This window comes from Watersipora subatra, chromosome 1 (genome assembly GCF_963576615.1).
Source record: "Watersipora subatra chromosome 1, tzWatSuba1.1, whole genome shotgun sequence".
Classification (NCBI taxonomy): domain Eukaryota; kingdom Metazoa; phylum Bryozoa; class Gymnolaemata; order Cheilostomatida; family Watersiporidae; genus Watersipora; species Watersipora subatra.
This window is the reverse complement of record NC_088708.1, coordinates 54,618,986-54,633,358: the sequence shown is the minus strand read 5'-3', so window position 1 is coordinate 54,633,358 and position 14,373 is coordinate 54,618,986. Positions and strand designations below refer to the sequence as shown.

Here is a 14,373-nt window from a genome sequence, read left to right as displayed (position 1 = left end):
ATAGATATATGTATTTAGGATCACGGGCTGGATCACCCTACAATCGATTGTAGAGTAAAATTGCTCGAGCGCTTGCGGTGACTGTCTGTCGAAATTCTGTTAAGCAATTTATGACAAATTGCTTAACAGTTAGCGCAAATTTTGTTTTTAGAAATAAATGCATAGTTTACTACGCTGCATAAATGTAATGCCAACAAAGCTTTACCATTAGATCAGTAGGCCTGTTACTCCAACTGAATTTATGTAACTTTTCTTGTATATGTTTTGCAATTGAGACCATGTAGTTCCTGAATGATGATAAATCTATTTTTGCTACCAATTTTAAACTAAAAAGATATTAATTTGCATGAAGCAAAATTATTTGTTGTAAAACTTCTACAGCTGGGTTGGCTGGCTATTAGTTACAAAAATTCATCGACTATAATTTTTGAAGATAGAATAAGCAGTGCTCTTTTAAAAAGTTGCTCTTGGGTTGTTACTCACTGCCAAGAGATAACGTGGACCTGATTGCAGTATGCCAATATAATACAGGAAGTTGGCCAAAGCTGCTCCGTAACCGGGGCAGCTTTGGCCACCACTTGGGCACAAATGGCTACTCCATGAACTGTTCAGACTTTTTAGTTACTGTTACATATTTGTATTTACTAACTATTCAGACATATCAAGGTAGCTAATTATTGTATCTAAAACATTATATAAGGCTCGTTGAACTAAAACATGACGTTTTTCGTAACAAAATAGGGTAATAATGTAAATGGCTAGCCAATAGTCCACGAATCACTGTCATTTTTTATCAATAATTTGAAATAATTTGATATAACAATATCAAATGAAATCTGCTTGCAGGTTCCGGCTGTGCCACCCACTATAGTTGGCTTAGGTATCAGCATATCAATGTCCTTGACGTCTACCGTAGCCACATCAGCTGGGTCTGGCGCTACGAAATTACTACCGTGTCTTGCCAAGAAGGAAACAGTGGCTGTATCTTCATCAGCATCAACATCTAAAATTGATGCTGCAAAATGTTTAGCATTTTTCTTACTGTGTACCGCGACCACCACATAGTTTGATATGACCAAATCGCTGCTCTGGATGATTGTTGAATTAGGAGGTAGATCTGCTTCACTTGTTGGCTCATCACTGTCAGAGAGAGAGTAACTGGCATTTGCTCCTCTTCACTGCTAGATTCAATTTCAATTAGTAAATTAGTTGAAATTTTTAGTCCTTGAACTGAAGAAAACAAAGTAGCAAGTTTTGTGTTTAGAGAAAACTAGTCGTCAGCAATTTTTTGTTAGAACATCACTGTCGCAAGTCTCTGATCGCCCACAATTGATCAGTTATTATTGCCTACCTTTTCTGTTTGGTCTCTCCCCTTTTTTCCATGTCTAATCCTAGCCTCCTATTCTAGCTGCCTCTTTGTAGGTGTGTCAGTCAGGATTGCTGTTTTTCTTCTATTCCTTCCACCATTTGTTTTCCATGGACCAATCTTGAGAAATGGACATATCTGCTCTGGGGCCACCATGATGTCACTTGTAACAACTTCACTCTCACTGTATGAGCAACTAGATTGATCTGATGGTATTGGCTGTTCCAGAAATGAGAGAGATCTCACATGATGCTGCATCTGGATTTGGACAGGGAAATTCCTGGGCGTCTGAACCCTGATGTTATATTTGAGATAGTCATTGCTACTGGGCATGCTTTTCTTAATCATTTCTTAAACCTTTATTTTCTCCACCCTGAAGGGTTCGCCGCACCAATAGTGCCGGTTGATGCTCTTGAAAGCATGTGGCTTTTAAAATTTACCCCGGGAAAGATTAGAAATGGTGGAATAAATCCTCCAGAAGCATTTACTGCTCCGATCATAGTCACCAGCATTCCACGCTCCGCTTCCATTATTTGGCCAACTTGGTGAGCTTTTCGGTCAGCTAAAACCTTTGAAAGCTTACGTACTGTAGTCAATCCTGTTCCGTCCATGTTCCAAATATCACTAGCCTGGAAACCATCACTGTCTCAAAGTTGTCATAAAAATCACTGGCATTTTTTTTCCTAAAGCTTTTTCCACGGCTTAAACTACATGTAGTAGCCTCTGGCTTTCGGCATGAAATATTCTGATGCTTCTTCAGGAAACCAGTCATCCAGTCATCGCCAGATGACTGGCGATGACATCCGTCTACCACATCCGTCTACTAGATGGATTAAGATTTATTTTGTTAGCTTGTTTATTGATAATTCATATCGCATAGTAACACTCTAAAAACTAAACATGCTGTTAGCAACCAGAAGTTATCACTAAAAAAAGCCGGCGACTTGCTACTAGCAAAATGTAAAAATGAAAGCTAACACAAATACAAAACATATTCGCTAGACACTACAATATCTAAAATGGTGAAAAAACGCATTTAAAAAGGAGAACTATACATACATTTATTAGTGCTTTTGACTACTTTTGGAAATGGGCTATAAAAATAATACTGTGTATTGCTTTTTCTTAACCCACCCTTACATATAAACATTTACAATATAAACAACTATGTGTTGCTTATGAAATCCACGAAGTGCTCACGAGAAAATAAAAATTAAGAAAAAACAATAAAAAATGAATATTTGTCAAATATTTGCATAAATGTTTATTTTACCTGGTTATTGGGACTTCTGCTCCTGAACCTCTGCGCACAGCGTCTGAAAATTGGGGCTGTGCAAAGTCACTTTTATCTTTACACAAGACTAAGCTGTCATCTGTGAGGTGTGAATGGTGTTTGTTTTAATGTAGTTCATGATGGAAAATAGCTGCTCACATGCATATGTGGGTCCAAAGATAGGCAGGACTCCAAAGGTACATTTCTTCATATTCATGTAGATGTTGGGGATGGCATTCCAGGTTTCAAACAAGAGTTTGTCCGGTCTTGGAAGGTTCTTAATATCACTCCATTTGTGATTTTGTGTAAGAGTGGACTTCTAATGGGCTGCATCTTGAAAATCATCTGTCAAGCTTTTGAATTTAGATACCCACATGTTTATGTGAGCAGCTATGTCAGCCAACTTTAGCTCTAAATCAGGTTGACTTACACCTGCAAATGCAGTCACATTCAGCAGAGATGGATCGATGTTCAGGGGAGTGATGGCAGAGGCCAATGTGGTTTTTTCCTTTCTGAACTCACGGAATCGTTTCTCAAACGATGCTTGCATTGCAGTTATTGCAGACTGCAAATACTCTGAATTGATCAGCTTGTGATCTTGTTTGAAAACCCTTAAAGCACATGAATTACATATTTTTTTATTGTATATTTCAAAACATCACAGTCTTGGCTTTCCAATGAGCTATTGTTTGCCATGGTGAGACAGACATTGGTTGGTGTTTATAGGATTTCCCCAGAGCCCTACCACAAAAATGTTTACTGGCATAGGCTGGGAAATTGTGATGTCACAATTTTTTTATGCGGTGTTGTGTGCTCTTACCGCCTATTTAATTGCTTACCGCTTATATTTATCAACTACGATAATGACGCTAGTGTCAGGCGAAGATAGGACAACTCCAGAGAGCCAATGAAAATGACAAAGGAATCAGTGTCATTAGTTCTCCATGTACAGATTATTTCTATGATAAATAACTCAGATTCCAAGCACCATACTATATTTTCCCGATGATATTATGCACTAGCCCTATCATTTTATTGTGATGTTGAGGGTCGCGACTGAGACTAATTAGTTTCAAGCATTGCGTGATCTCGCGAAAGCGCGATTGACATGTAGTCCTAGGGCTACGCCACCGCAGGTCACAATTTAATCGATGTGATTTCATTACCTTTCTCAACGACAGTATATTTATTGAAGCATAATTAATTAACCCAGGACATGTGTTTGTATTGGTCGGGCGATAGCACGATCTCGGGCATTGTTGATTATCTAGAATTCTAGTTTGTTATTAGCGCTCTCTGGGTTTAATAGCACCGATTGTCACAGAAAAGCGCAGCCTCAATGGCAGCGAAAACGATCGACTACCTAAAGCTAAATAATAATTGTGACATCACATTTTGAGAACCTGAACCAAGTGTTTTTTTTGCAGGACATACTTTTGACATCCTGTTTTTCATAGTTGTATTATTCTTTTTGTATTGCATATAGGCTCATTCAAAAGCCAAGACTCTGATGTATTGAAATATATAATAAAAAAATTATGTAATTTATGTGCTTTAAAGGTTGACTTGCAACAAAATTCACATTATAGTTATTTGGTATCAAAAGATTCACCATGTCTTACTCTGCTGTGTTGTAGGTGCAAAATATGTACAAATGTGATTACAAGCTCCTAAAAGCGCAAAAACTAACAGTTAATTGCCGCCATCATGAAACCGCCGTAGATTATGACCAATTTATTTATCTGGCGTAGTCAAACGATTTGGTTATTGTTCTGACACGGGTTGTTCTCACGTGAATTGAAAGGCCAATGAAAGGCTCAATATAAAACTTCTCGTAGCACTAGTTTATGACAAACACTTCGGGTTTTACCTAAGAGCCCTTACCAAATATAGATGCTCGCTAGCTTACAGCTTCATTTCAGTCTGGTCTAATCATCTAGTCGTAATCTGATCATGTGACCCATACTTCCTGCCAAATGGCGCGAACAATTTCTGCAGCGTTTTTTTCACAATCTCTTACTGGTTTTTTAAACTCCGCGAATAGGTATTCTGAAATCTTAAAGAATGATTCCTTCACATATTCTTCATCTGTGAACTGTTTCCCAATCCTGGTTATTTCCTGAGCGGTCACAAAACCTGCATATGTCGTTGAATTTGCAGACATCACTCGCTTTTTGAATTTATTTTATGTCAGATTAGCCTTTTGTATTAGTTCCTTAACAGATTTTGTTCTTTTTTTCAGGATAATTTTCAGCAAAGACTATTATTGAAATGTCTTGCGACTTTTGATCATTTATTGTTGACTAGTTTTTTCCACATATTAGGCATACTGGTAAGCCACTCTCGTTAGAGATAAATGCAAGTGAATCCGCCCAAGCTTTATTGAATGTTATATTTTCTTCAGATATTTTTCTTTTCTTACATTTCTCTATATTTGGCCTTGTTAAGGTTAAAAGTTGCAGCAAATGGATGGCGTTCTGGCAGGAGTATCGAGTTTTACGAGTATGACATTTATTTTGAACGATGAAAAACAATAAAATGTACTTGCATTATTAATATTTCAAGGTCTTAATAACTTTCCAATTTAGATCTAAAGTGGTAAAAAATAACTAACACAACTAAAATACACAGAAATACTTTTTTAATCCTTTGAACCCTGGCTGTTCTTGTCAATGTGTGTCAGTATTCCTGGGCAATTTGTCCAACAGGTTTTGAAACTTCATTAAATATATCTAAATACGCACATAATCTAATGATATTTGGATTATGATACACTGGTAAAAAGAGTCCTGCAATACACAGCAAATTGTCACCAAATATAAACCGATGTGTTTCACAGTTCTTCGGACTAAAACCATAAAAATTCGTACGATTTTAAAAACTTCTAAAATCTTCACAGCAGCATTATATCTATCGAGCACACGTTCATCATCGTTTTATGAGTCACAATAATCTGCAAAACTATGGTTAGTATCATATAATTCTTCATCTACGTCACAATCAGCTATGCCTTACCAACAAACGAGTTGTATCAATTTTTTTTACAATTTTGTCCTAGTTAAATTGTTATTACAAAGAAAGAAGTAAATAAAGATATTTTAAAATGGTTAAAAATGAAGGTATAATTTTTAGTTTAAAGCCCTGTGCAAAAATTAATTTGTTTGGTTTATGCTGTTACTTAGAAACAGCATTTGAATATTGAGCCATGTGGACGCTGGTATTCCTGGTATTTATGTGGATGCATGATATTCTATGTGGATGCTGGTATTTCGTTAGTGTTTTTGACACACCCTACTCAATGCCAGAATATCGCCCGGCAAAGTTCAAAAGGTTAAAAGTAATATATTTTCATAAGCCACGTGGAGCCGCAGTGCAAAGATAAAAGAGCCGCATGCGGCTCCAAAGCCGCAGGTTGCTGAACCCTGCTTTATAGCTACCCAATCTGTTTAGTGCACTATTTCACGCCAAATTAAAATGGTTGAACCTTTCGGCCACACATTAATTTATCTTAGAGTTGGTAGCCCTGAAAAAAGATGAGGGTGCGAAAAAATGCAAAAGAATGGGCTGTGAGAAGGGAACTAAAAACAAAAATGATTGTTAACCACTCGTCACTGTTTTTTTGCACAAGTGGCAAAAGGGACGGTATAGAAATTAGTCTCAACGGGCCCTAATGAAGAGGCAAAGAAGAGAGTAAAATGATTGACAACATGCTGTTTGGTCGGAGCCAACATTTTTCACGCTAGGCAATCGTAATAGGAAGTTTGTAATTTAGCATTCTTGCGAATACTCACATCAAATTTCAAGTTTTTTTTTGTGGCTCACCGTTTTTCCATACCGTCTGCATATATAGCTTTGGTGTGACTGGTTTTGATGTACTCTATGGTTTTCACAGACAAAAACTGCAAGTACAGATTTGAACAGTGAAGTTAATATCAAATGTTCTAGGCCTCCTTGGGAAGTATGCATGTACTAGTAAAATATAAACACCGTTTATGACAAAAGTTATGCTTATACAAAATTCATGTTGCACAAACACACTAATAACATTGTTAAAATACAGCTAGTTTTTGTGGTCATGGTCATGAAACACTTTAATTTCAGCAATTGCACACCTGGTTGTTGTGAGCTTGCCTGCTTTCTGTGAATGAGTTTAGTTGTTAAATGCAGTTTCATTGGTGCAGTCAGATTTAACATTATGCCAATCAAATACAAGTTTTGGGCTGATTAAAATATTATATGTATTTGATCCTTACCCTAAAAATTGGCTGCATTGCAACAAAATCAATGCCAGCATAGCATTGTTCAGAGCATCATGTCATCATTAGACTTTAAGGATACAAAATACAAATAGCAAAATAATGATGTTTAAAACCCTATTTCTATATAACATAAGCCTATTTTGTTGCATGAATACAAAATATGAGAAATATTACAATGTGTAGTTGCTGGAAAGAAATCAGTGACTATTGAAAAAAAGTTTTGAAGCCGCTCAATGGTCACACAACGGTTTTTGTGAGTAAATTGTCACCTTGTGAGACCAGATAACCCATAATTGGATTTGTTTCCTGAAGGTTGTAAACCCATTTACTGGAGACACAGTTCTATAATTTTTCTATTTGAAAAATAGGGTAAACGTAGCTTACTCAGGCCTACGTACCTGAGTGAAGAATAGAAGTTCGATGTATGTGTGATATATATTTGTGATGTATACATATTTGAGATGTATATGTAACATGTAATATATAGCATTGAAAAATCTGTATTCATTTTTTGGGTTTTTATATTTTATATTTCCTACATTTTAACTTTAACTATCATATACCTGCTTCTCCACTATCGCTTGTTTCAGGCACTCGTTTTTCTTCTCATCATCTTCACATTAGGTACTATGTTTGTGTTAAGTTCACAGAGTATGGAAGTTGATAGACTGAATAATTATTGGGACTGTCAGTTTATTCTTTTACTTCTGTTGTACACATTAAGCCAGAGAGTTAAACGTGATTGTGATTACTACTCAGATATAACGATTATCTGTGCATGATTACCAAAATAATAATTCACAAGAAACCAGATGTGAGCCCACATATGGTTTGTATAAAAACGAATGATGGGAGAATAACTCAAGTCCTGAACATCTCCTTTCAAATAAAATTGAAATAAACAGATTAAACGGTTGAAATGTTTTAAGTTGTCTAGTATTCAACAAAGAGTAACACATGTATGTTCAAGTGCTATCGGATCATATCTATCTTCCCTTATCATAGTCATTGCACTTCGCTGGCATACGGGTATTGCGTTGAGATCGGTGACCTGGATTGTTGGCTGTGTCACCTAGAGGTGTGGTTGTTTCGGTTGGTGGGATTTTGCTGTAGTGAGAGGCACTTGATGTTGCAGCTTCTGCTGTCTCAGAAACTACTACTGGAACTGTGATTTTGTGCATCTTGCCTGGGGAATCCATATCGTGCTGTTCAATGTTCAGAGGCTCATCGAGTTGTATGGTGGCTTTTCTGAGGTCTACTCTGTTGCGTCGGAAAATGTTGCCACTGTCCTTGTTGAGCTCTGCATATAATTTGTCAGACATGGCTTCCAGCACCTTCCCTTTACTCTACTCGGCTTTAATACCTTGAGTCTCCGTATCAGTACTGGCGACCCGATCTTCAATTCAGGTAGATCAGTTGCCGTTTTGTCAGTATCGTTGTGTCACTAACTTTTTCTTTCCTTTTCTTAGAGTACCATTTTCTTGTTCTGGCTATGCGTCGAGGCACTGATAGGAAGTATTGATCTGCTGGATCTACCCATCATTCTTTGGGTACGAGATGTGGACATGCCAACGGTGGGTGTTTTCCTGTATTCAAGTATTGTCACGAATGGGTCTTCTGCTCATCTCAAGAACCATTTGAATATCTTCACTGCTACTTCTGCTTTCCAATTTGATTGGCCATTCTCTAGAGAGCTCGTTGCATGCTCGAATCCCCGACTGTTGCTGAAGTTAGCCAATTCCACGACTGTGAACTGAGGTCCGTTATCTGATTGCACAATCATGGGAATACCATAACTACCAAATATTCTCTTGCACACCTTTATGACAGCTTTTGTCCTGGTATCTTTTTGAGAATCATACTCAAAAAATAAACTGAAGTAATCGCCAAGATTGTAGCTTGTTTGTCAGAGTATTAAACTCAGCTCTTTATTTACTATTAAGATTCAATAACATTACCATACACTACTCAAAGGAATTTACAACTGACTGCCCAGTTATTCATCAGCACTAACAACATAGATAAGATATGTGGTTACAGCAAGAAGACATAAAACAGACATAAGACATAAAACAGACATAAGACATAAAACAGCATCTGTGGTTACATACCGATGGCTATTCCTAACCAATATGCACTTGCAATCTCAGGGCATCTCCCACTAAATATTCACATCACAACTATGATGTAGTCTTTTCCTTTATGAGTGAGCAGGTCCATGCCTACTTTGACCTATAAAGCTGCCGGTATGTCATGGTTTTTTTGCCCTGAGCTGGACCATCCATTACAAAGCTTACACAATAATTTATGTGGGATGTGATGTCTATTGCCATGCTTGGCCAATATGCACATGACCTGGTTCTTTTTAGAGTTACAGCTGTACCTTGATGACTAGTGTGCAGCTTCTGTAGAATTTTGAGCCTGTATGATTTTGGGAAAACTAATAGGGGCCCTTTGTAGATTATCCCATCTAACTGGTCTCTGAGATGGAAATAGTGTTCAATGGCTGTAGAAATCTGATCCTACCTGTGCCATCCACCAACTATTAGTTCCTAGACTTCTTTGAGTTCGACCTCAGTTTGTGTTGCTGTCTGGATTTGCTTATGAGTTTCTATGCTGATTGGTATATCTTGTTGAGGATTAGCTATATTTGGATCAGAAAGGAGATTCTGTATTTGGAAGATCTGTCCGACTGGCACAGCGTTAGTCATCAGGATATCTGTGGGCCATCTGGAGAGCATGTCGGCAGCAATCTGCTGGTTACTGCGGCCGTGAACCAACTTTGATGGATATCTCTGCTTGCTAATAACAAGGATTGGAACTTCTTAGGAGCTTTGAGCAGAGATTTGTTCCAGATAGGTGTAACCGGTGTATGATCAATATGTATGTGAAAATCTGGGTTATCAAAGGCATATTGATCGAAGCGCTGCATTGCGAACATTATTGCCAGCAATTCCAGCTCAATTAATGCATAGTTTTTCTTACTCTGTCAGACTGCAGGATGTAAGTGCCACAGATTTGTTGTACTGAATTAGAGCAGCTCCTAGTCCATGAGTACTAGCATCACGTTGCATGGTAACTAGATGATTTACTTCAAAGTTCTGGAATAACATCCCATCTCAACTAGCCATTTGCAATTGCTAGTTGCTTGAGGGCATAGAGTTATCTCTCCCTAAAGTGATAACTACACGAGCATTTCCGGTGCCAACAAGGAACGTTTAGGCCACGCCCCTTTTTTGTGCTAGTCAGTCGTAGTAATTGACTAGATCAATAACATCAGCCATGAGAAGGGTTAAACAAGGATCATGAATTTCCAGTTAAGATAGTAATTATTGGTCATATTAAAGAAATAATGATTATAGTTTATTACTTTAATATATGCTTATTATTTAAAGCAATTCAATACCTACCAGGGATCGCTAAACATATTATGGAAATGTTTACTTTGCCATATCCATTTCCATAAACATAAATATTTCCATAATTTTAGGGAAATGGATATGGAAATTTTATTTTAGAAATATGGAAATGGAAATAATATGGAAATGATTTATAGAAAAGCTATGGAAATGGAAATAATATGGAAATGAAGTAGGGAAATGTTATGGAAATGGAAATAATATGGAAATGAATTATGGAAACTTTATGGAACTGGAAGTAATATAGAAATGAAGTAGGGAAATGTTATGGAAACGGAAATAATATGGAAATGAATTATGGAAATGTTATGAAAATAGAAATAATATGGAAATGAATTATGGAAATGGAAATAATATGGAAACGAATTATGGAAATGTTATGGAAATGGAAATAATATGGAATTGAAGTAGGGAAATGTTATGGAAATGGAAATAATATGAAAATGGATTATGGAAATGGAAATTGTGACATACACATAATCCCTGATACCTACATGACTTGCAGAGGCACTGAATAGATAGTGTTAAGTAAGTGAGTTAATGCAATCAGTTACTCATAGATAAGATAGTCATACTGGGGTTGTATTACATTAGTGTGATGGGAAGCTATCGACTGCCATCAACTATGAGCTGTACTACCCGAGCTGCCCAAGTAATAAACAAGTCTTTGGACAGAAAATTTATTTTTATATAACATTTACCATTCTAACTTTTAAACTTCATATCATGAGAAAATATTTTTAAGCAGTTCAAAGGAATTAAGAGGAAAAAGAAAACTGTAAAGGTTTTCAAGCTTTTTCAAACAACTGCAACTTTTAAATTTCATATCATGAAAGAAGTATTTTGTTGAAATAAATTAGGAAAAAAATAAAATTGTAAATGTGTTTAAATGTAAAATAATTAGCAAGTAATGGCTAAATATAATCTGTTTAGCTATGATTACAATAAAAAATTATTTAATAAATAAAGTAATAAAAAAGTCTATTTTATTTTTAAATAATTATAATTTAGTATAATTAAGTATAATTTATTTCTATCTAACATATAACAACATTTGCCACTCTAACTTTTGAAATTTTTGCTTGCTTACATCAAGCAAAGATGTCCACTAAGCAGTGGACATCTTTGATCAAGCTAGTGTATGTATTTGATTGATATGTATTGAAATCTAATATTATATGCAAGGGCTGTTTGTGAACTGTGGTGTCAATGAATCACTCTATCATCATACAATGTCAATACTTTCAGTTGATGGCAGTCGATTAGCTTCCCATCACACCAATGTAATACAACCCCAGTATGACTATCTATCTTATTTATGAGTAACCAATGATATACAGCCCCCCATGTGTGGGGGCTGTATATCATTGGAGTAACTGATTGCATTAACTCACTTACTTAACGCTATCTACTCAGTGCCTTTGCAAGGCATGTAGGTATTGAATTGTTTTAAATAGTAAGCATATATTAGAGTAATAAACTATAATCATCATTTCTTTAATATGAGCAATAATTACTATCTTAACTGTGGAGCACAAAAAAGGGGCGTGGCCTAAACGCTCCTTGTTGGCATCGGAAACGCTCGTGTTGTTGAAGGCACAGTTATCACTCTAGGGGGGAGATAACTCTATGCTTGAGGGTATGGAATGCCTTCCCCTGATCTTCTTGCAAGGCGAAAATCTTCTTTAGCTGCTCCAAGTAGCCTTCTCAAAGGTTCGGTCTCGGCTAAGCAGTTATGTATAAACTTTAAGAGATAGTTTATATGTCCTAAAAATCACCAAACGGCATTGCTATCCTGGTGAGTCTCAATATTCTCGATTGCTCTTGTCTATACCTTTCTAAACACCGTCTTTTGAGATTATGTGACCAATGTAAGTAGATTTTGATTGTGATCTGCAGTGGCATCTTCAGTAGTATCTCCTTTTCTCGATACTAGAATGTCATCAGCTACAATTATAACACCTTTGAGGCTAGCAAGGACATCCATCAGCCTGCTTTAACATTCTTCTAGACTGGATGACAGTCCAAAAATCATTCTGAGCCATTTATATTTCTTGAAGGGTGTTCAGAAAGTTGTTAGGGCACTTGACTTCTCGTCCAGTTTGAATTGAAGGAAACCCTCTTTGGCGTCACAAAGAGAGAAAACTTTGGCACCATCCAGTTATGGTAGAACATCCATAGTGTAGGCATAGGAAAATGGTTTTTTCGAATAGCCTTATTTAAGTTCGCTGGGTCAATGCAAAGTCTTTGTTTACCGTTTGGTTTTCTCATTGCTAAGGCATTGCTGATCTACGGCGTAAGCTTTTGCACCTTTGCGATCATATTTGCATCAGTGAGTGGCTGGAGTTGACCTTTCAGATTGCTTCTCATTGATAGGGCTATTTTTTTGCTTTGACACTGTGTTAGGGTGACCTTTGGGCCTATCTCTATGCGGTATTCGCCTGGTAGGCAACCTATTCCACTGAATACGGTTTGTGTTTCTGGAGAAGGCGGTTGATGTCTGTAAACTCATCGTGACTAATGACCTTAACCCATTTTTTGTTTGCCAATAGTAGTCCCAGGTTCAGGTAGGCATCCAATGAAAACAGGCTCATGTTAGATGACCTTACTACAAAGAATTTGAAAAGTTGACCCATTAGTTACAATTTGAAAAGTTGAAATCATTGCCTCACATCTTCCACCCGGCTTTGTTTTTATGCCATCGTACAGCTGTAGACTGGGCAGCTTCTTATTAGACACGGGCGGTCCCCCCAGTAAATCATAGTTTTTGATGCTTAGCACATTACAAAAAGCTCCTGTGTCCAATTGATATTCTATCGCTCTGACTCCTATCAGTTTGGATGATGGAAGTAAGCTTTTTGCCTCTACATATTACGTGTATGAACAGCAATGACTCAGCTGAGTCACTGTCGTGCTCATCTAGCTGTTCGACGGTCACCTGGTGTCGGGCATCTAGCTGCAGTTACTGATAGTCCTCTTTCCTCACTTGCGGCACCATGTTTGTGTTAGGTTCACGGAGTATGGAAGTTGATGGGCTTAATAATTAGTGAGACTGTCAGTTTATTCCTCAACTTCTGTCATAGACTTCAAACCAGAGAGGTAAAAGTGATTCCGCTTGCTTCTCAAATTTAACGATTTTCTGCACATGATTACCAAAAGAATAATTCACAAGAAACTGGATGTACGCCCACATATGATTTATATAGAAACAAATGATGGGAGGATAACTCAAGTCCTGAACACTAAACGATTTGATATGCTTTTTAAAGAATTGATCTGCACACATTTGCTCAATCTTTTCTATAGCTTTTTGCTTTAGTCCTACAAAAGGTACTGTTGCTTTTCTTTATTTTACTGCCACTACTACAAAGGCTAGTTTTTGTGTGGTTCAACATTTTAAGACTTTCAAATCTGAAAAGAGAAAGTATGGAGCACTGTTTAATTCTATTGAACACTGTGGAACCAAGGAGAAGCAGAACTGCATACCTTTGTTATAATTTACAAGACAGCAAGGTCTCAAGAAACTTCGGGCATTGTTTGTCATGAATTACTTTGGATGTAGTACCAAAAAATTACTTATTGTGTGCATTTTATGTTGAAAATGAGTATGCTAAGGTGATCATAATTTGAGGTCTAGCTGTATTTGTTGACATCATAGATGCCTGGTTTATTTTTGTTATTTTTACTCCAACAAGCCTCCAGTCATATATTAAACACTTGCGCGTATATTGCGAGTCCGCAAGTGTGCTGAGACCTTTTTTATACTTCATATTACTCCTGCGATAATTGACAATGTTATTTCACATTCTTGTATGGCTTTTGTCGCAAACTTATGAAAAACATAACTACAACCTTTTGAAAATATTTTGTTCTCTCTAGCAAAACATCTCAACGCAGATAAACATAGACGCTCTTCCTATCCGGTGCTTCTACCTTCAAGCTGTTCAAAGGTTCGCTCTGTGGCAGATATTTCTAAATAATTGTATCAAAAATTATATAAATTCTATTCTATCAATTTCTATTTTATCTCATTCACCAGATGAATAATTATTAAGA

At 36.8% G+C, this 14,373-nt stretch overlaps 1 protein-coding gene across 1 annotated transcript; it reads right to left on the bottom strand.

Annotated features, from left to right (window-relative positions):
- Positions 1-8,519: 8,519 nt before the first annotated feature.
- On the bottom strand, positions 8,520-9,183 carry LOC137389000 (uncharacterized). Its single transcript, XM_068075474.1, has 2 exons — positions 9,125-9,183; positions 8,520-8,772 (listed from the first exon to the last, which is right to left on the bottom strand). The coding sequence occupies exons 1-2, from the start codon at positions 9,181-9,183 to the stop codon at positions 8,520-8,522; spliced, it is 312 nt and encodes a 103-aa protein (XP_067931575.1).
- Between the last annotated feature and the right edge of the window lie 5,190 nt (positions 9,184-14,373).